At 39.8% G+C, this 23,960-nt stretch overlaps 2 protein-coding genes across 2 annotated transcripts in view; one reads left to right on the forward strand and one right to left on the reverse strand.

The window, feature by feature from the left end:
* The window catches only part of LOC115763775 (nuclear RNA export factor 1), a 69,530-nt gene that overhangs the window by 26,770 nt on the left and 18,800 nt on the right, over nt 1-23,960 (forward strand). The window lies entirely within an intron of this gene.
* On the reverse strand, nt 2,061-22,240 carry LOC115763780 (mpv17-like protein). Its single transcript, XM_030706500.1, has 4 exons — nt 22,174-22,240; nt 5,316-5,536; nt 5,042-5,249; nt 2,061-3,404 (listed from the first exon to the last, which is right to left on the reverse strand). The coding sequence occupies exons 2-4, from the start codon at nt 5,465-5,467 to the stop codon at nt 3,183-3,185; spliced, it is 582 nt and encodes a 193-aa protein (XP_030562360.1). The 5' UTR covers nt 5,468-5,536; nt 22,174-22,240; the 3' UTR covers nt 2,061-3,182.

The raw sequence follows: 23,960 nt of genomic DNA on the forward strand, positions 1-23,960 counted from the left end.
ATGCTTCCTTCTGTTTTTACATAAAATCTTACAAATACCCTTCTACCCCTTTTCAATGGGTTCAAGGTATAAAAATAGGAAGACAATTTAACTCGGTTAACTATATCATATAGTTCTAATATGATCTTTCAGTTGAAAAACCTATGTTTCTTTAATGAAAATGCCAGGAATACAAATAGAAAGAGTTTTTCATACATAAGTATAAATTAAAGTGGTATAAAGTGCACATGACACTGGATAAACTTATGGATCAATTTAACTTATCTTCTTTGAGCGGAGAAATATTGATGTAGGCTATAAAAAATGAAATAATTCTTTTAGTTAATGCATTCATTTTTTAGTCGTCGCTTTTAAATTTGTTTAAATAGACATGTTGGTAAGCGTATTCAAACTACGCTATGCCTTTTATTTTATTTTTTTCCTGCTTGTTTATCTTTTTCCCCCTTCTGCCTCTGGCAACCCAGCGCCCCGGCAGAAGTCAAAAACTCGAACCCTCGAAATTGGGCTTTTAACTTGTCGTTAGGGTGAATTTATAAGCTGCTCTTTGCTGTTGGTCGGGCGGGTGGTTGGACGGTCGGACGGACGGTCGCTTGGCCGGGCGTCGGGCATTCGTTCCAGCTTTGGCTGACGGTTGAATCCCCCCTCGTTACCCTGGTTGCTGTCCACCGTTCAGCCTCAGCCTCAGCCTGGCCACGCTTTATTATCTGCCCCCTTTTTATACCCTGAACCCATTAAAAATGGGTATAAGGGTATATTGTATTTGAGCAAAATCCAAATGTATGTAACAGGCAGAAGGAAGCATCTCTGATCCCATAAAGTATATATATTCTCGATCAGCACCAATAGCCGAGTCGATCTAGCCATGTCCGTCTGTCTGTCCGTCCGTCCGTCCGTCCGTCCGTCCGTATGTATGAACGCAAGGATTTCAGAGCTTATAAGAGCTAGAGGCTTGAAATTTTAGATGTAGATGCTCCTAGTTCCCGCGCAGATCAAGTTTGTTTCCGATAATCGATAACTTACTCCGTTTCCAAGCAATCGATTAAAATCGATATCGATATCCTGTTTTTTTTTGTGCAATTTTGGTAAATAATAAGAGCTAGAGTCACCAAGCTTGACATAGCTTCTAAAATAGAATATATATATGCATTTGATGTTGGAAGAAGAGGGCTCAGGGTATCCCCTAGTCGGCAGCTCTCGACTAGAATCTCTTACTTGTTTTTGTTATATTTTGTTTGTTGTCGCTCCCCCTTCCCTTGCCCCCTTCACAGACTTCGCGACGTCGACTGCATTTCATTGAGCGTAATTCCGTTGCTAATGATTTTTGGCACACGTAGCGCTACTTTCGAAATTAATGCGCTATAAAACAACAACAACAAAAAGAACGGGCTGCAGCGACACTGAGAAATGGGCGCACGGTGGATAGGAAATTGCCTTGCCAGGCGTTGGTTGAGGCTGCACTGGGTGGTGCTTGGGTTGGCTGTTGGCTGGGAGTTGCGCAAATTTAATGAAACTTTCAGTTGGAATTGTTTTTCACAGCTGGACTATGTGCGGGCAGTCAGGCGGGAGTCATGTTGTCGGTAGAGAGACCAGGAAGTGCGCCACGTTTTTACTGATAAGAAACTTTGCCTCATGTGCTCGGTTGTGCATGCGTGTGTTTGCGGTTTCGCTTTTCCTCAGCCCTGCATAAATTTCCATATTAATTCGAACAGCCTATGGCTGATTATCAGCCTCGTCATCATCATCGCCATCATCGTCGTCATCGTCATCGTTTGCGGTTTCATGTCGCACTTTTTTCGCTCGAATGTTTCAGGAATAATCTAAATCGGCATTATTTATGCATTCAGCTCGCATTCGGCACGCAGACGCCGCATGTCAAGCACTCAAATCCCTGAAATCCCCGCAGTTCGAAAAACTTTCAATACGGTTTCGCATTTTAATGCATCCAAATCCATATTAATTTTGATATATGCTTCTTTGAAGCGCATATGGTATGTAAAATAAAACGGGTCAATTTGATGCCTAACTTTCGTTTCAAATTCTCGTTTCATTTCAGCTTGATTGCAAATATGCAGATGTGAGCTTTAAATTTGTTCCCCATCATACTTTCCCAGCTGCAGACAACTAAATATTTCTACTTTTGGGCTAACTATTCATTAAGGCACAATAACTAAAACCCTGTCAGAGGCCATTTGAGGTTTCTCATGAAAGACGGCGACACATCCTAAACCATAAATGTTTTTATTTTCCACATATCTTAACCAAAATCAGTAGTTATGTTCAGTTATCGGACTACCATATCATATAGCTCAGGTCCAAGGCAGGCTTTTAGTACTCATATATATATATTTATCGTTTTCTTAAACCTTACTGCAAGGGTATTAAATGTTATTGCTTGTGTGTTTTATAGCCTTTGTCAGCATATATTAGATAGTAAAATACTTGACACCACCATCAGCCATCAGCATAAGCCACATGCAACGCGCAGTGGCATTTCGTCTCCCACGAGCCCTATAAAAAAATAAACCACAAAGGCAGACACATTTCTCGAATATGATGTGTAGAAACAGAACAGAACAGAGCAGTTCTAATCGATAGTGCCCGACTAGAAGATACCTTTTAACCTTACCTTTACCTTACATACACAAAAACACAAGCAGCCCCAAACTGTGGAGAGTACTTTCTTGCTTAACTCTGGATAAAAAAAAAAACGATATACTTTGGATATGTGTAAAGTATCTCGAGATCTTAAAGTCTCTGAGTACGAACTTAACTCCGTGCTTCTTTCTGCTGTGAATATGCCCATTTTAAACATTTTTAAAGGGTATAATAAAATGACCCATGTCAACTGGCTCGAACAAAACAATCTAAAAGGGTAAAAATTTTGTCTGCCTCATTCAATATATCGTATAATACAACTACTTCAACTAAAAAAAAACTTATCACAGCTCATTTATCAGCAACAATTAATGACTGCCTAATATACAGGGTATAGGATACATAATATATGTATGTGTATATATTTAAATATATGTTGCTTTTGACATGTCATTAAGCGTCGAGTTGAGTTAGATTGGGGCAAGTGTGGATTAAACTTGGGAAAATCAACTTTTAAACAGAATTGTAATATAAATAGATATTTATTTAGGACTTAAAATGAGTTTGTTCTTGTTGTTGCTGTCTTTTCACATTTCCAAAAAGTGTATGTCCACGGCATGATGATCAACATCGACATGTGGATGCAGCTGCAGGAATTTCACATAGGCCAAGAATGTTGTCCAGCACATGCTGAAAAACGACGTGAATATCACCTGATTTCGGGCCGGGACAAAGGCAAAGTTCACAGTCTGCACGCAGGGCCAATAAATAACGCCGACCTTATAGGCATCCAGAAATTTATCGCTAACCTGCCAAAGGAGAGGTAGAGAGAGAGAAAGAGAGATCGGTTAACATTAAGATAGTGCGTTTGTGGGCGTGGCATGCGCCCTCGCACGTTTTTTTAAATGCCAGCGCGGAAAATTGTAATTAAGTGCCATCGAGGCTGAAATCTTGGGGAAAAAATATTTACGAACGGGTGTGGGTGTGAAAATGCTGCTGGGTATTTGTGGGTGTGTGTGTGTGTGTTTGTGTGTATCATGCACTGGGCGTGGCATTTTGTTAATGTTGTTAATTAAAAAGCCTTTTGGCATCGCACATTTTCACTTTTGGCCACATTCGTTGGAAAATTAAGGAAATTATATTTATGCTGGGTCGAAACGTCAACAAAAAAATTGTGGCCCAAATGGCAATTGGCGCTGGACTACTAATTAAGCACAAAGTGGACACTTTTTATGTGCTGCAATATGTACTTTAAGTACGGCTCTGCCAATACTTTAAATGATGCTGCGTATGCAATTACTTTTTTTATGGCCCACACAAATGCTGGCAATTATGAAAAGTCACCGTGTGTGCTCTCTAATTAATTTTTCTTTTAAATTTCATTTCATCTCTATATGAATAGAGTGCTAAATGTTGAATAGAAATAATAATAGAGTTGTTTATGGCGCAGCCTGGCAAACAGCTTCATCAGCTGCTCAGACAAAGTTTGCCAATCAGCCAGCCAGCCAGCCAGTCGGCCGGTTCGAACTCGGGTCTGCGACTCAGACTTAATGTTCCGACTACGGCACGGAGCGGAGTCATAGATCTTGGCAACGCATGCGAGCCAAATGTGACAACGCTCGGTTGACATAAATATATGGTAAAACATTTACATTTACCAAGATAAATGGTTTCTAATGATATAGAAGTAACTTGGAGTTCGACTACGAACACGGGCTGAGCAGTTGGAGCCGGCAAGCCAACAAATCAATGCTGACAACTCGGTACAGAGCCAGAGACACAGACAGAGCCAGAGACAAAGACAGTGAGACAGACAGCTGATATTTATGCACGCTTACAGATGCTGGGCGGCAGATACAGATACAGATACATAGACGGAGGCCCAGATACTGGGCCAGTCGAGTGTAACTGTCGTGAGAAAATGTATTTCCGAAATACCCACACACACAAAGCCCAAAAACCTAATTTCAAACTAAACAAGAAGAATAATTATTCGATGAATATTGCAGAATATTGAATACCTTATATATATATATATATATATATTATTTATTTATAAGGTATTCAATATACATATATTTATATATATATACATTTATATATAAATATATATTTATACATACATATACATTTATTTCTTAATGAGATATCTGAGCATGAGCCGCAATGCAATGGGATTTATGATAACGATAGCGATTACGACAACGATAACGTCAACAAATTGAGCACTGACCAAGAAACACATTTTCATATGCAATAACAATAATAATAACAATAACCATAACGATGAGAGACAGGGACAAAAAAAGAGAGGGGGCGGCGGCAGACAGAATCAGATGTTATCAACTGGAATGACTTAATGTTCGCCGTCACTTGGTCGTAAAAAAAAAAAAAAAAGAAGAAACACGAGCAACAATAACTGAGATCGATGGATCGATGAACGTACCTCCTGTTTGGCCTGGGCAAACGATTGGCCCTCCATCAGGGTCATGGAGAAGAGAAAGGAACTGATGGCCATGGGATCGTATGCGGTTTGCTCGGTGATCGCCTTGCAGAGCGATGACTTAATATCTGTGCGGGGCCACATGACACCGGCCAGTCTTATCCAAAAATATATTGTCGGTCCCATAAAGAAGAAGCCAAATAAACTGAATCTGCGAAAAAAAAGGACAAAAAGCGATGCCAATTATCTCTGGACACTCTCCTTGTTGGGGGCCCACCTCAGACATTTCATCCAGTCGTAAGTGCGGAATGTCCGTTTTTCGATCAGCGTCTGCTCGACTAGGCAGCCAATCGGCCACAGGGTCCCATATGATATCATGCCTCGTATGATTTTATATTTGTTTGTCAAATTTACAAAATTACGAAACATTTTCGCGCCTTTCTGGGCTCACGCTCAGATCTTAAGTGCTTGAAAAACACAAAACAACAAAAAAGTGGCCTGAAAGAGAAATTTGCGAGACGGTCAATAAATCGATGGATTGCCTGAGCTACTGCTCATATAAATGACAAACAATTGTATTGTACTTAAATCAAGGCATTGCTTATATACTTTCATATATTATAGTCCTCAATCGATGAATAAGTGTGCTTCCATTAAGCATAGTTTAGGCTTATTGCAAGTAAACGAATTTGTTTGCAATTTATCTCCGTTTATTCTCATTTCCTTGCTGAACTTTTAATGCTTGTGGATTGATTTATACTTAGGATTATTCAAAACCAGAAACTACTTTATACAAAAAATCTAATTGATTTACAAGGCATTGTTTATATACCTAATTATGTCATAGTACTCAATCTGAGAATTTTTGTGCTTCCATTGATTAGAGTTTTGGCTTATTTCAAGTATTAATTTTTTGGTAGTTCATCTCCGCTGACTCTCATTTGCTTGCTTAACTTTTAATGAAAGTGGTTTGATTTACGCTTAAAATTATCCAAAACCACAAACTACAGTACATTTTAATAAAAAACTATAAATTCCAACCCGGTTTTCCCTGATTATGGCCAGCTCTCTGTCTCTTTGAAGTCTGTGCTGTTATTTATTATAGAGCTCTGTTTGTCAAATCGGATTACGTTTTAATCTTTTCCCCTGTTTTTTATTTTTTATTTTTATAATTACTTTTTGTAACATTCCCGTCTGTTATTAGCACGACTCTTGCCATTTGCTGCAGTTGAGCACAAACTCTCTTTGACATTGGCCACCTGTCGCACTTTGAACACTTCCCCTCCCAGCTTTTTTGTGTACATAGTTAACTGCACCTTCAACACTGCCTGCTCATTTAAAATTTAAATGCAAATATAATGCAAATTAATGTTAAGAAAACATTTTGTTATGGCCTGAGCCACGGCGAAGCCTGATCAACAAAGGCAAATGAGAACGAGAACGCGGCCTGTTTGGACAGTTGCTCAGCAGTTACAGTATCAGGCACACACACACCATCCTTGTTCTGTGTGTACACACACACACTCGCACACAGTGCTTGCGTCACGTCCTAGACCAGAACAAGGATGGCAACCTGAACGGGACAGCAGCGACAACGTGTACATGTTAATTACTTGTGAAAATATGCAACAGACGGCTAACAACAACAAGAACAGGAGGCAGCCCGCAATTTGCCATGAAGTATACTTTTTCACACCAACTAAAATTGCACCAGCTCGTTTTGAGTAGAGGAGCACGAGAGACCCGAGCCCGAACCCGCTTGCCGGCCTGTCCTATTGTTGTGAGTGCCCTTCAAAGTGTACCTGCCTGGCGGTCGGGCTGGCGTGTGTGCGGGCATACTAATTACAACAACGAAAACAACAACAGGAGCCACCCCGCCAGTGGATTTGGCTCTTTAATCGCTTCAACAACTGTTTCTTCAACTTCCTACCCACACCCAAAACCTAACCCAAACTTTGGTTCGAGGTCCATTTTAATTTCTTTGCCTCTGCGGCTCATTAAGCGTTCGGGCAGAGCCCAAAAGAAAATAAAAGAACTTTAAATCACACATCGTTCATTTGCTTTGCCGCTTTTCGTTCGCCTTTTATTGGATTTTGTATACCCTGTAACCTGCAAAATTCAGCGTATATTGTATTGTACTTTACCATATGTAGCATATGTGCTTAAGTGCTGTATATTCAGAGAAATATAGTGTTAAGGTGTAAGTACGAAATGCTTATTTTAAAATTTACATACTTTAAATAAGCATTTTTGAATTAGAGTTTAGAATTTTTGATTTAGACAATGGTTCATAAAATATTGATGATACTGGTTAAGCTTTCTTAAGTTAAGTACGAAATACTTATTTTAAAATTGACATAGTTGAGATAAGCATGGAAATTCGGAATTTGGAATTAAAAAAACTTAGATTACAAAATTTGAGTTTCCCTTTACTTTGATCTCCGAGTCTAAAATTGATGTGGACTACAGGGTATTTATTCGTCATTCACTAAGTACTGAAGCACTGTTGTTTGTGTTTTATTGCATTGTACTTTTGATTTCGGGGTTTCGGGGACCGACTGACTGCCGTTCGTAAGTATCTTTCGCTCAAGCCTAATTGCTTTTTATGACAGTCGAGTGAATATGATGAATCTTTTCGTGTTCCCTGTTCTGCTCTGTGCTGTTGTCTGTTGGCTGTTGTGTTGTTCCGACTAGAAACATTATTTCGACATTTGTTGGGATAGAAACATTCTTTGCAATTAAATTTTGTGTCTTTCGTATATTTCGGCATTCCAGTAGCGAGCACCGCACGACGCGTTGCCATAATACTTCGACATCTGTTACACGTTGGAAAAACGACCCGCCCCTGGCACGCCCTGCGCTCATTAAGCTGCGTCTCTCGTCTATCTCTCTGTCTGTCGGTCCGTCCCCTACCCTGTAAGACAGTCAAGTGTGTCAGCTGTCCGAGTGCCTCGATGTGTGACTTTTATTTGCAAGTGGCTGCGGATTTTATTAGAGCACTTCGAGTGGCTCAGGGACCCACATGAAAGGGCTACAAGGGCCGCGCAAGTGCCTCGTCTGAGCTACCCCTTCAGCCACAATTGCGGCTTATCGTAGTGCGGCAATTGAACTTGACACTTGATACGATTCTTTCGGTTGCCTTAGTTTGCGGGCAAGTTACAAGTTTATATTATTTCTAGGTAAATTGTGGTATGCTAAACATAAGCTTGTGAAGTTCTTCAAGCAAGTTCTCACGGGGCTCTGATATTAGATTAGCAGCGCTCTTTATTCGAGTAAAACTGCGATTCGATTCGTTATTTTAAGTTCAATTAATTCTTAAATAATATATGAATCATACTAGACGTTAAAATAAAACATTATTGATCAAAGAAAAGTAAGCAAGTTACCACTAAATTAGGATTATAAATGTAATTATTTGTACTTGAACTTGTTTTAACTTGTAGTTTATTTTTGGTTGGAAAAGTTAATATTACAGTCTATCATATAATATAGGATTTTATTGGATACAAATTTTTGAAGTATCTCCGCGTTTTCCGCCATTTGCCATAAACTATATACAAATATTAAGCCTTATATGCATGTATATAACTCCAATTTCGGTGTGGGCAACTTATTTGGCTGTCTGCTTTTACATTTTGCCTGGCGATAAATTTTACAATGCGCCCCTCAGCGACTGTGCAACAAAATCATTTTCACGCTCGCCTCCAACAAAAACTATATCAACTGCAGCAACTGCAACTGCAACTGCAACTCTGCAACTACAACTGCAGCAGGCGTGGACGAGGCATTGCGCATAAATTAAAAGTAAAATGTTTATTTACGCTGTGTCCAGAAGGATGTATCAATGCCAACTCGAGGAGGGAAAGGGGGGTCGGGCCTTGCAACAACTGAACCGCCTTTCAGTTTCCTGTACAACATTTGCATTTTGACGCCGTTTTACGCATGATGTGGATAAGAGATGCCCGAACCCTTCTCCCTTCCCTCTCTCACTCTCGGGCATGTCTGCGTTGCCGCTTATCAGCCAAATGAAATCAAAGAGCGTGAGAGAGTGATGATGGGGGGGGGGGGGGGGGGGGGGGGGGGGGGGGGGGGGGGGGGGGGGTAAAGATAAAGGGGCGTCGTTGAAGTCAGAGCCTGCAGCATCTTGCAACATTTTGTTTTAATTTCGCACTCTTGAAAAGTGGCAGCCGCCACTCGAACTGGCTTTTGATGTTGCCCAGACGCTGGCAGCGACGCGACGTCGCGACGTCAGCGTCAAAACTGTGGCAGCTGTTGTTTGGCTTCAGCAGAAGCAACCATCCAAAGCTCCATGGTCCATATCCAGATACTAAGTGCCGCAATACCCTGCAAATACCCTATTTCCCATTGTGTTCTACTCGTTTCAATTAAAATTCACTTTTAATCTTTGGGGAGGTATTGAAGAGGATTGCAGCCGCTACACTCAGAGAAAAAGCCAAGAATTTTGTTTTCAAGCGAATAGTAGAATTATTCTTCATTTAAACCTTTTATCCGGTTGTATTCAAGGGGTTTTTAGGCAACAGTCGGACTTTAGGGAATATAATTTAATTATTTCGATATGCTAATGGCAGTGTATTAACGTTTCGGTTTTTCCTCGTTGTCGTTTTCTCTCCTTTCATGTTTTATTATTTTATTACGTTGCGCCTTGGGGGCGCATCACTGGCTACCTTTGCCAGCCCCCACACCACCTGCCGCTTCCGCCCGCCCCGCTCCCGCCCTTCATTGCTTCGCTATGGCGCGTATTTCCTGTTGGTCGTCGCGCGGCACTCGCAACATTTCATTTAATTTAATTCTTTACAGTTTGCTTTGGTTTTTTTATGATTAAATTTACAGCCTATTTTGCTGCGGCGGCGGCAACGGCAACAACAAAATACGAAACGTTTATTTTATTAAATATGCTTATTGACTTTTTTCCGCTTTCAACATTTTGTTTCTCTCAATTTTTCAATTGATTTTCAATTTAATTTCGTCGTCGCCGAACTTCACAGAACATTTTAGTTGGCGTTGTTGTCGCAAGTGCCACATCAAAGGCCCAAAAAGACGACGCTAATTGCAGCCCGCGAGCATCGCTGCCTACTACAGATATATAAGTATCTGTAGCTGTATCTGTACCTGTAAATGTATCTGTATATGTATCTTGTGCGCGTATCTCAAGGTGTGAATTGTGATTGCATTCGCTGCGTCCGCTGTGAAGATTTCTTTGTACCTTTGCCATGCACAATATTTTTTTTTCCCTTTTGCTTTTTATTTGATTTCCAGTTGCCTTTTTCGGCTCTTGTTTATTGAACTTTGGTTGCACGATAGCAACAGCAGGGGGCTGCTTGCCAGAGAGGGAGGTTGGCGCAAGTGGGCGACGCGCTGGTTTTAAACATATTGAAACATGTGTATTTGTCGACTGATGGATGCGGGCTGTTTGTTCTTTGCACCGAACACCATGATTTGATTTATTTGTACACAACTTTATGATATTTACATGTCTGAAGGCCCGAGAGGCTCAAAGTGGAACGGGGACTGGCATTGAGCACCGCCGGGCCTTGGTTGCATGCAATCTGCGTTTTAACTGTAAATATTGGGTTCACTGAGCGTGTTACGCCTCCCAGTTGTGTGTGTGTGTGTGTGTGTTTGTGTTTGTGTCAAAAGTCAACATAAGGGTTCGGCCATGGGAATTCGTATCAACAAGGCAGCGGGCACATTAAGCGCTTCTCAATTTTCTTGATTCACTGAAGCTATCAGCTGTATTATAATGAAGTGTAATGAATCTAGCTTGCTTTTAATCTAATATCTTATTTTATAAAAGATGAGATTGCAGTTGGGTTTTCTAGATGACACAGTCATTCAGGCCACTAAACAAATAAATCGCTGGTTCGAATCCGCGACTAGTGTGTGTGTTTTAACTGAAGACTATATAAGTCATATTAATATAAATTACAGATTTATGTTTGCTAAAGTCTCATGCCAAATTACTGAATAACTGCTGCATTCAGTACACTAAAAGATATTTTGCTGGTTCGAATTTTTGGCTATACTGTGGTTTAAGTTAAAGGCCCTTTCAGTATGGAATTTATTTATGATAGTTTCTCATACTTATAATAGTAACAGATAAATGACAGATTTACTTTTGCTAAAGTCTCATTTCGCAGCAGTCATTCAGTACACTAAAAGAGATGTTGCTGGTTCCAATTGCTTGCTATACTGCGGTTGAAGCTAAAGGCACAACGGAAATTATGGAATTTATTTATGGTAGTTTCTAATACTAATAATAGTAACAGATAAATGGCAGGTTTACTTATGCTAATGTCTCCTTTTGAAGCAGTCATTCAGTCCACTAAAAAAGATGTTGCTGGCTCGAAACTCCGGCCATACCATAAAATGGATAGGAAAATGGTGGGATTTGCTTATGAAAGCTTCTTTCTGCTTGGCGTAAAAGCAACTTAGTGCATTGTCCCTTAACGTTCATTCATTAACAGGGCTTTCACCTAAATTATTTCAATAAAGTGCTGCCTCCATTTTTCAATGCACTCAATCAACTGCAATTATTGAAAGGAGCACAAATTTGGTGGCCAGGCGGGGTTCCGTGCTTATCTAATGCTGTTCATCTGCAGCCTGTTCTTTTTAGTGGATTTCTTTGGCCCTCCTGTCGCTTAATGCTCTTAGTTTGGTCGGGCTGCCTGCCATGCTCGATTATCATTATCAATGCATGCCCCGTCATAATTAATAAGACTCACCCTCGCCCAAAGCAGCAGCACGCAAGACTGCAATCAGTTGCCATTATGCCAGGCAACGACGGCCTTATCAACAAACCCAGCCCGAGCTCAATAAACCAGCTGCTGTTCCTGTTTTCTGACCCATTTGGCTCTCCCGCTCGCTCGGTGTTTGCTTAGGCGCTCCTGGCCAATTATGGCCTTCCTGTTGCGCAAAATATCGTAAACAGTTCTTGTGTTATTTTTTGTCTTCTCTTTTTTAACCCTCGCCCCGATGGCATGTGTGATAATATTTTTCGTCTGTCCTTAGCTAACCACCTACTCATGATATGTATTTTCCCAATGCCCAGACCCCTTGCCCAGAAATGAAAACATCACACACGCTCAATTTCAAGTGTCGAAACGCCCGACAGCTGTGATAACACAAGGGACATGGAAATGTTTCGCCCTTCTCTGCGCCCGCCGGGCACAACGTTGGCTAAAGTTTTAAAATAACACCAGAGAGAGATAGAGAAAGAAAGGGACCAAAATGTTATGAAATAATTTTCGCATTAAAACAAAAACAAAACCGAAAGGAAACCCCTCGAAGTAGTTGGCATCATGTGTTGCCAACTAAAATATTGCAATTGCGCTTGATTTTCGCATCTTTTATTATAATTGCTTTGGCTGGGCTTCTGTTATTCTTCTTTGACTGTGTCTTAAATGATGTGCCAGGGCCAGGGCGGCGGACAAACGGATACGTTGCCCAAAACAAGAGAATCCAATTTCGTTAGAATTTGATTGTCAACCCGAATAACGAGGCGACAGACAGACAGGCAGACAGAATGACAGACATACATAAAAGCGACAGTCGGGCAGGCAGACAGTTTGTCAGGGACAGCAGGCCGACAAAAGCGAATACATTGAATTTTAGAAACAAAGAAATATACCAGAGCTGTTGCCATATACATACACAACTTGCATTGTGCTATTCCAGAATACTCGGTACGACGCACAAGTGTCAAACGCAGCACATGACATTTTCTGGCCGCACTCACAGCTACACAAAATATTCAAGTGCCTCATAGATCCCATATAAGTAAATATATATTTTTATTTGTAACCTAACAATATTTAGTTTTGTTAGTTTTGACATTAAGCGGGAACAGGCCCAAACGACAACTAAGCCAAATTGACGTTTTGTGTATGGCCCCAGTCCCGGCCCAGAGTGGATTTCGGTGCTTAAACTTTGTCTGGCATTGACATTAGAATTGGCACGCATTCTGCATTTGATGAGGATGCGCCAAGTGGGGCGAGTAACTAACGCATATCCAACATAAAAAGCGTCTGGTAAATTTATTTAAATTAAGTTTAAAACTTATAACCAGAGGTCAGTAATAAAAAGTTGCTTATAAACGGTGGTCGATTGCTTAGAAGGCACGCTATACAATAGGCACGAGGTTTAGCAGCAGGTTTATACCCAGTTCAGATACTTTTGCTCTATCAACTGTTTTAGCTGAAACTATACTTGCCGGTAATTGACATGGTGGGCTATAAAAGGTGGCCGATTGATTACAACGGATGCTATATATTAGGCATGAAGTTTAGCAGGAGGTTTACAAGGAGGTTGTCATGTACCCTGCTCATTAGGTTATTTTGCTTTATCAATTGTTTAGTGTTCCCAAACTGAACTCCGCCGTGATTGACATGGAACATTTATTTTTACTAGAGCACCAGCACCATCAATTATCAATGCATAGTATGTTATGTAGTTCGACAGTGCCACAAAAAGTGGATGGTTCCAATCGCTTCATCAGTTACAGGTCTCGGCCATGCGAGTCTCTGTCGGGTTGCACATGTATGTGTAGCGCCCACGATAGTTGGAAGCCCCGTGGGGTTACATTGAACCCAGTGGAAAAATAAAAAGCTGTGCCCAAATTTAGACCCCGGTTCACTGCACTGCGCCACAACGAGTGCTTGTTGTTGTCGTCTAGAGCGAAAAAAAAAAAATAAATAAAATGCCAGCACAACTGTCAATTATGGACGTAGTGCTGGGCCATCGCACACACAAGTACAATAAACAAATATACCCAGTAGAGTATGTAGTATGTAGTAGTAGATGTATGTGTATATTATATATATATATATATATAAGAGTAAACAGCAGCAATTGAATTTGTTGATGCCGTCGCTGGCTGCCTGCTCCGCTGCTCGGATTGATGGCATTGATGGCGGCGGCGTAGGACGCGGTCTCGAGCTTGCGACGGGAACTTCATTGCCCCTCCACCGCCGCCTATTGACACATGCCACATACGAAAATGCAACGTCAAAGTCATTTGTCACGCGCCGGCTACAACGAACGGTATCAATGAGCGAACAATGAACCAGGCGGCGGGCAAATAAACACCCCACCACAGCCCGCCAAAGTGGTCGCCTACCACATGTCGGCCCAAACTCGAACTCGAACTCGAGCCGCGACCGAATCGATCCACACAGCGCACAGAAATAAATGTTGAGCACACACTAAATCAACAATTATGTAGAAGATAAGCAAACGTTGGAACGAGTGGATCGGAACCAATGCGAACCACTGCGAGCCAAAACGAACAAACTAACGAACCATTCGAAATGTCAGTGAGCGGGCCTCAAACGAACTTCCGCAATTATTTTCAATCGCTCGCATATCCCATTAAATTCAACAGCCGACGAGCCAACAATTTCTATACCTCGACCTCTTTTTTTTTCGTTTTTCTTTATCAGTGTTGCCCGCTCGTGGCCCGGTTCGATGGATTTGCCCGAAATTAGTTGCCAGTAGCCAGACACAAAGCAAAAGGGGTGCAGACCGCTTAAAGGGCAGCTACCTTCCCTCCTCTCGTCTGAAACTTGCCTGCTGGAAACCCCTGACGGCACCCCTGACGCAGCGGGTTCGAACCCTGTCAGCTTGTAATTTCATGCACTTAAACTCGCATTATATTTATTTTTTATTTTTTTGCTCTGTTCTGTAATTTTCTTGTTTGTCTGATTTAGTTTTTTCATTTTTTTTTTTTTTGTTTTTTTTTGGTACGTCATCGTTTACTTTTTGGGAAACCTTTGGCCCTCTTCATTTATTTTTCAATTTTGTTTATTACTTTTTTTCTTAATACAATTTGAGGTGTAGTCATTATCATTTGGACGCTCTTCTGCGTGCCGAGTCCGTAATTACATTTATGGCTTGTGTACAGCAAAGCCAGTATACCCCCGGGGGCTGGGTATGGGTTTGGGTCTGGAGCCGGGGCTGGGACTGCGTGCCGTGTGTTAAATTATATGGCCAGTCATTGCATTTATGAGCGCAGTTACATGAGCTTGTTCTCTTTTCATTTTTTTTAGTTGTTTTTGAGGGTCGCTTATTACAAGCAGCTTATCAAGAGCTTTAGTTTTGCGGCAGTGAACTGGCTCAATAAACATTGTATAACGACTATTTATTCTAAGTCTCCTAAATAAGCACTGGCTACTGAGATTCGAGCCTACGGCCCTGTCTTTCATTCTCACCTAACGAGGGAACATTAATTTAATATTGGATTCCTGTAGGAGCTTTCAGATTATAACTAAATGTGACTCATTCATTCACAAAGCATTCAAATATTCTCAACTGTTGTCGTAAGTATTCGAGATTGTGGCAGCTTAACCTCGTTTCAAAAGCATTTCAGGCAGCGCAAGAATTACATGAAAAGTGGCAAGCGGCAATTGGCAAGTGGCAAGAAGCAAGAAGCAAGTGGCAAGCCAAATGCAAAATCAAAGGAAAGAAAATTAACATGAAGTGAATTTCGAAAGGCGGTCTCAGTGCAGATAAGTACATAGAAACAGAAAGGCAGAGAGACGGACGGACGGATGGCAAACGTAAAATTTGGCAAGCATTCGGAATAGCAGAGCACGTGCTTATAGCGCAAAAGAAATGTGAAAACTTTTATTTCCTAAGAGACAGCCAGTCGACATGGACGTGACGGACAGCGAGAGAGACGTGGCGAAGGGGCGGGCGGCGGGCCAAGGCGAACAGTGGGAACGAACGTCAACGTAATCATGAGGCAATTTCTTCTTACTCGGCAACTGGCAACTGCAATTTGTAGTCAACGTTCTCTTAGGCAGCCTCAGCCTCAGCCTCCGCCCGGCAGGGACTTAAGAAATGGGACAGCTGAGTTCGACTGCTTTTTTTGACCCACTCAAAAACTCACACATACACAGCCTCACACACACACAGACTCCCGCAGAGTGTGTGTTCTTGTCGCAGCTACTTAAGCAGAATTAATCTTTTTTGGCAAATAAATCATGTGGCACGCTGTTTCCGTTCCGTTTGCCTTGTTGTATGCGCAATTTGAATAAAAAATGCTAACTCGAAACTCGGCAGCGTAACCGACTAGAAGATACCCACCCAATAAAACTTTATATAAGACTAAACGTTGCCTTAGTTTAGATGCCAAATTAGTAAAGAGATCAAAGCTTGACAAAGTAAGACAATTTTGATATTTAGGAGAAGGCTAAGGTATAGATTGAAGAATTTTCATTTTAAAATTTGACAAGAAATTAAACATCGCTTTTAATATTGTTTGAAACTCACAATCGATTAAAAATAACATTTTATGATTTAATATTTCAAATTGTAGAGATTCAGTCTTCGGTCTGCTCTGTTTAATGTATTTGCAAAAATATTTAAATACAGGGTATAATAATCGCATACTATATATATATGTATATATATATATATATATATATATATATATATATATATATATATATATATATAGATGCACATACCACTCCCAATTAACATTAAATCAGTGTTATGTTTATTAAATTTATTACTTGGCACATGAACACATACATATATATGTACATACACACACATAGTATATTTCTTGGCGTCTTTTGCATTGTTTTATATTTGAAATAAATAATGCTTTGAGCTGTGGAAGCGGGTCGATTAATATAAATCAACGCCCGTCTGTGTCATCCCACTCGCTGGTTCAGTGGTGCGGACAGGGTGTGCGCGGGGTGTGGTGCGGTGTGTGATGTGTGTGGGGGGGACTGAGGTGGCTCAACTTTTCCTTTGTGGCTTTAATGAAAGTAATTTATTAAGTAATTTCTAAGCTTTTAGTCGTGACGCTTGTTGTTGAGCGTTTAATTAATTGGTTTTCTTATTAATCGCCAGCCAAAATGAATTATGCATGAGGTAGCGCTCGATGATATTGGAATCGGGATTGTGTAACCTTTGCCTTGCTTTTGGCTCGCTCCTAAAACCCAACCAGCTAAGTACATAACAACTACAAAGGCGAGAAAAACCCGCATTACTACGATAAAATATAGGGGTGATGACTTTAATTGTTAATGAAATGTTACGGAATACCAGGTTAATAAATATTTCACATTAAACAATTACAATTATAGTTATTATATTAAATGATAATTTATGGCCTAAGTGGATTAGTTTGAACTTGTTTTAAGGTTTCCATTCGATTCGTTTTTAAGCTCCGCTTTAAGCCATTTTTTTAATGCATTTGCCTTTAATTCTCTGGGCACTAGAAAACGAGCTCTTTTTTAGTCAGCCCGAAGATAGTTTCAAAGTCTTTGGACAACGGCTGTCGTTGTCGTTGTCGAATGTTTTCGGGGCTTGTGAATGTTGTCGCCATAGCTGTTACGCGAGAGTCTTGTCTTGTAAATGACTAAGCGGCGCTCCAAAGAGACCCAGTTACAGCTGTGCGTCTGTCTGTCTGTCTGAGTGTAATACGAGTATCTGCAACACTCTGAGAAAAAAGACGTTAAGAGATCTAAAATGAAAGAAACAGATTTTCTTCTTGAATTGAGTAATTTTAATTCAAAATAACTCGCTTAAGCTGTCTAGCCTTAAATAATTACAAGCAAACGAAAAGATATAGATACCAAATATGGGGAGGGCCTCCTGTGTGCCTGTGTGTTCTATGCGAAGCCTTAACTCGTTGAAAATTACAAACGCCAAGGAAAGAAAAAATACAGGAAAGCGCACAATAAAGCCTAGGACATATACCTAACAAGTAGGACAGCAACTTGTAGGACAAGAACTGAAAGACTAGAATCATGATTTAGTAGGCACAGCATGATTTAAAATAGAATTTCATTTGAGTTGGGACACGTTCTCGAAATAATATTTGTGCTGTAAGGTTAGCTTATGTTGACCTTCCTTCGATTTTGGCAAAATTTGCACTTGCTATTTTCTCTAAGTGCATTTTGTTGCAAATGCTGCGAACGGATATGCACAAGATGCGAAACGTGCTTTCCCAATAACGTCAGACAGACAATGACAAAATAAAGCCAAGAAACGATGCGAACCAACTTGGTTGCATTTATTGTTGTTGTTGTTGTTGTTGTGGCCTGTGCTAAAAACTGCAGCCAAAAAATAAATAAAAATATTTAAAGAAAACTGTCAAGATTTGCATTTATCGCTGTTGCCGCTAAGAAAATGCGCATGCGATAAAGTTTCTGTAGTCGTCTCGTCGGTATCTGGTATCTAGTGGCTGGTATCTCACAAATGCAAATACAGATACAGATACAAAAACACGTGCGTATATATATAGATATGCATGTCTGACACTTGCATAATTTGCATTTCGGGCAAATGTGGGGTTTTGAAAAAAGAAGAGGAACCGCTTATCTTGACAAAATTAAAAAGCCAAGCGCTGCAAATGAAATGAATAAAATAAAAACCAGAATTCTTTGCTGACAATTGTTCGTTGTTTCCGCTCAAATTGCATAAAAATAATTATGCGTTTAGAGATTTTAATTGACACACCACAGAAAGGAATCAAATACCAAATTCATATTGGCGAAATTCTGCGAAATTTTCATGATTGGGTTCGGTCTATTCGGGTTTTTGGTTTTTACCATTTGGCCATGTTTTTGTATTTGTAATTGGCATTTGTTGTGTATTAATTAAATTAGTTGGCGTTTTGTGGTTTCAGCTGCCCAGCTCTGAACCGACTCCCGCATCGGAACAATCGGATTAAATAGAAATGTGGGTTTTTTTGTGCTTTTGCAGATAGCAAAAATGTTCAACACACAAATACGGGCTTTTATTTATTTATTTCTCTTTAAATATTTGCTTTTTGTCGGCTTTGTGTAATTTTGCCATATGCTAAATAAATTAAAATTGCAATTTATTGTCGAGATATTGTGTGCGTGCGTGTGGGTGAATGTGATAAAAAAATGTACATTTACTGCGAGCTAAAAAACAAACAAAGTTAAATAACATTTAAATTGATATTCTGATATTTATGGAAACTAAAATTGATGACAAGTTTATTGAACTTTTAATTTCGAACAGTTCGAACAGCTGATTACATTTAATATTCGATATGCGTAAAAAAAAGTGAAAAAGAATGAAATAATTAAATTATAAATCTGAATGTGCATACATTAGGTTTATTAAATCAACTTATTGCTGCTTTTTGACATTATCTGGCAGCAAGCAAAATACACTGGGAAAAATCATATAAAGTACAAACGAGAACTTCTAGTTATTTCCTCATTTGTTGCAGTTTGAGCGGATACGTTTTTTTTTTTTTTGCCTCCAATCTTGCATTTACACACGCACACACAAAAAACAGATATATGCCATTAGCAACTATGCTTATAATAGCCTCTACACACACACACACAGACACACAAACACGCACACACATATACACAATCATTTCTATGGCAATAAATCCATCTTTTTTATACGGTTTACAATTCAATTTAAATGTAATTTCCCCTTTGCGAAATTGCAAAATTTCAACAGAATATTTGCTAGGGGTGAGGTGTCAGCCAGTCAGTCAGTCAATCGGACAGTCCGTCAGTCACACAGATAGTCAAATGTCGCAGACACGCCTCATGCTAGCAGCAGTCATGTAAATAATAGTGTACATCATAATTTTTCATTTGGCGCGGTAGAAAATCGTTTTACACTTTCGACATAAATTGACGAAATAAATCATGTTGGCAACACGTGATTGGGGATTTAGGGCGGGGTGGCAACGCCACACCTGAGTGCGCACGGCCGGAAAACGAGCACGAGAAATTGCAGAGAAAATAAAATTGTGTGTGGAGTTAGGCAAACGTAAGGGATATGTATCATGTAGAGCCCACTTTTCGTATACCCTAACATTATCAATAAACATTTAAGAACATGAATGTATTCCTAATAGCTAATAATTGTTTTCTCAAGCATTATTCAGAGGAATAATATATATATATATATATATATATATATTAAGAAATATTAAGTTGGCTTAACAATTTTCATTATATATATATATAGCTAGATAGAGCTTACACACTTCGTTGCAGCGCGTTTGTATCTTACTTAATAATTGATGTGCTGTGCATTGTATTTTCATTTCGCGTTTATTATTTCGGACGCACAATGCGGCGTATGCGCAATGTTTGTGCATTTTTGCTTAACGTGTGCTTAAAATATTTTTGCCGTTGCGTAAAAGACAACCATTCTGTTTAATATTTATAATTTCATTAAATGTCCGTCCGTCCGTCTGTCGGTCTCACTGTCGACTCTAGCATTTTAGCCATGTCGGCTCTTTGCCATTTAAGTGCATTGTCAATTATATACATTTTCATAAAAGGCCACGACCGGGTCGTCTGATTGAATTGTGGCCTCCGATAGCATGAGCATGTACCTATAACTGATAAATGTGATGAATGTGATATTCATTTTCATTAGCAATTACAAAATTGCATTTTAAGTGTAATTCATTTTTGATGTACGACCAATGCTTGAACTGATTATTGAATTGTGGAGCTTTGTCTCCCACTGGAACGAGGGGTATTAAATGCGCATTAGGCTTCTCTGCACCCCATCGGGTAGTCTGGGTATTTCCGCTGTCCGCTCCTCCCCTGGCTGGCCGGGGGGCAGTCACTTATCGACCACATTAGCCTAATGATTTCGTCAAGTTTCTCAGTTCCATTGTCAGCACTTAAATGCAGGCTTCATTTGGTTAATTGCATGGCAAACGTTGTCATGATTAATGTTAATGCCAATGTGACTGCCCTTTGGGGCCTACACACAACTTCTGGCAGTCGAATATATTCGTGTATAGATCCCGAAATTAAAACCTGTTTCTAATTCATTTGATTCTTTTTTTGTTTGCCTTTGAGCTGTTTTGTAATTTGATTCCCCGTTCGCAAAGTCAATTTCATTAATTGGAATTGTGCATTGAGCTGTTGAAAATTGATAGGCTGATTCAGGTAATCAATTTCACATCATTCAATTAATCTAGCATAATTAAAGTGTAGCCCGGGCCGAGCTATATTTCCTGTATCAAATTGACATGCTATTGTAACTGGACACTCGCTGAAAATGCTGTTCGAAATTCTAGTATGTCTGGCCCAAAATTAATGCCGTGTTGTTCATTAAATCTCGATAAATTTTGTGCTGAAATGTTCTTCAATTAGTCATAAATCAACTGACCAAAACTCAGAATTAATAATCAAATAATTATTGCTAGAAGTTAAGTGTAGTACGTTCTTTATCGCAGTACACAATTTCCCAATCAATCTAGTCTTTTATATCAAGTATTTTGGACTGTCGTGCTAGGCAATAATAAAAGTTCTTAAAAAACTAGAGCTTCACTTGCTAAATTTTGAAAATTTTGGAATTTAACAAGAATTCCATTTACAGTGGGCCTAAGGTACTTTTCTCAAATGCTCGATTTGAAACTTTTCTTCAACTTTTTCCAGTTTAAGCATGTTCCAAGGATGTTGAAACGTTTGCTTTTCACTCTGAAGCTGGGCGAGATTAACGGAAGGCGTTTCGCTACCAACGATTGCCATTGCCGCCCATTTGGGCCGTAAGTGGAGCAAGGCTTCTCTCGTTTCGCAATCTTGGCAAGCTAACTCTTACCCACTACCCCCCACACCCACTACTCCCGGCACCCGCTCCCCGCTGGCAATCGTCAATTGCCCATTTGCATGACCCACTTGCGCTGAGAATTATAAAGCAAAAGGCGTGCTTATGTATGCATAAACCCGAACAGTTGCCGTTTTAGCACCGAGCAGCGAGCAGCGAGCACCTCGAGGTGCTGTCTCTATCGGGGCATTACGTATACGCCGCCTTGGCTGCCTCACATGCCACAGCACTGACGCTGACGCTGACGTTAACTTGGACGTTACCGTTGACGTTGCGATTGTCGCCTCTATTTATAGACGCCTTTTAATGAGCAAACTACTTCCGACAGACGCACATTTGAACTTTAAAAAACACAAACACACACACATAATAATCAGCTGGCAATTAGCAATTGCAATTCACATGGCAAGGCCTATGAAACACAATCAACAAATAATATTTGACTAGCAATTAACGATTTAACGCTCGACTTCGTAGTTGGCTTGATTATGCAATCCTTGAATATATGTTTATGGGGCATATATATTTACCCAATTAATTTAGTTGGAACTTGCTGAAAATGTTTTGCGCTAATTTGCGCAAATTCACGACGCGTTTAGGCCAAATAAAAACGAAAAACTAATTTGCAAAGCTCGCAAACTGTGCATCCCAATGTCAATGACAGCGCACGAGGCGCACAAGAACTGCACAAATCAGAAAGCTTTCAGAGATATGAAACCCTCTCCCACCGCCAACACAATCATTAGGATCATCATTCAATGTTACCTGATGGCTCTCTGCAGTTGTGTGTGTGTGTGTGCGTGTGTGTATTTGTGTCTGTGTGGCATTGTAAAAAGTATCTTTGTAGCTGACAATCAATAATATGCATTGTGAATTGCAGGTCACTGTGAGCTGCTTTTATACTCTTACAGAGTGTTATACGTTTGTCCTGAAATGTTTGTCCTCCGACTTAATAAAGTCTGTATAGGAGTACATACAGTAGCCGCAGATCAGTAGCCGAATCGTAGCACTATATCGCTGCATATCTTGACCTTAGCATTTATGAGCTTCACTATGACCCCTATATATATCATAACATAAGGTTTTTATAGGCACAATCGAAGGAACATGTCCACATGTCGAAAAGGGCATTTAATCTTCGGCTTGTGAAAATAGAAGTTGCTTCTCTTTTATCCATTTTCCTTTATTTGTTTTTTTTGTATAATTTTTTGTTGCACTTTTAGTGCAATTTTCTGGCAACGCTTTTTTCTTTTTCATTCATTGCATTTGGCAAGCAACTGCCAATAAGTTGGCCATAGGCTATTGGCCATAGCTTATAGTCTGGGCATCTTCGCTTCTACATAGCATTTAATTGCACGTTTTGGCCAGCAACAACCTCAGCTACAACAGCAGCAACGACATCAACAGCAACAACAACAACAATGGGCATGCTAAACACAAAGTAGCTAACTGAAGGCAAGTTTTTTGCGGCTTTGGCTCCTCGTCGACTTTTGGCCAGCTTTGCCTTCTCTTGAGAGAATGTTTATATTGTAGAAAACCTGAAGCATGCTTTTGGATCAACTAAGCGAAGCCGACTATAATGAGTTTATGATGTTGTTATGCCATATATATGTATGTCTATATATATATATAACTATATTTCCTAACTGACTGATTGATTGATTGACTTAACTGATGATGAACGCAAAGCTTAAGTCGTAAGAGTCAAGCATTGCAATTTTCGTATATACATTTTATATTGTGAGTAAATTTCACGCGCAAGTGTGGAAAATGAGTGGAACACGATGGACATGTAATTTCCTTTACAACGCTTAACGTCCGATAGGCATTTCTTAGATCTTTTTAAATATTCTGTGAAGACGTGCCTTACACATTTTGACAAATCCAACTAACCGCGTGGAAAATGGGTGAAATATGACAATTATTTAATTTACTATAGTAAAAGAATTTGATCTGGTAATACTGCTTTACTTTTTAATATGGGCATAATTTCAAATTGAAAAACATCAAAAATCTTTATATCACAAATGGGAATCACAATATCTAGTAAAAATATATCTAAAGCGCGAACAGTTCGTGGATAAGCTCGATTGTTATGTTTGCTTTTCACGAGATCTACATCTAGTAAATACTCTTGTATTTGGGCTTTACCTTTGTTTATTTGATTGTTTCTCTGTTTTGGTAATTTCTCGCTCTTTTTGCGTTTGTATTGTTGTTGTTTTTTGTTGGCATACTTGTAGATACTATTTACTTGGCTGACCTTTAGTCTTAATTTGGTTTGCCCTTTTGGGGCGACCTGTGTTGCCCGTTGTAGTTG

This window comes from Drosophila novamexicana, unplaced genomic scaffold (genome assembly GCF_003285875.2).
Source record: "Drosophila novamexicana strain 15010-1031.04,08,12 unplaced genomic scaffold, DnovRS2.1 tig00000770-arrow-pilon, whole genome shotgun sequence".
NCBI classification, from domain to species: Eukaryota; Metazoa; Arthropoda; class Insecta; order Diptera; family Drosophilidae; genus Drosophila; species Drosophila novamexicana.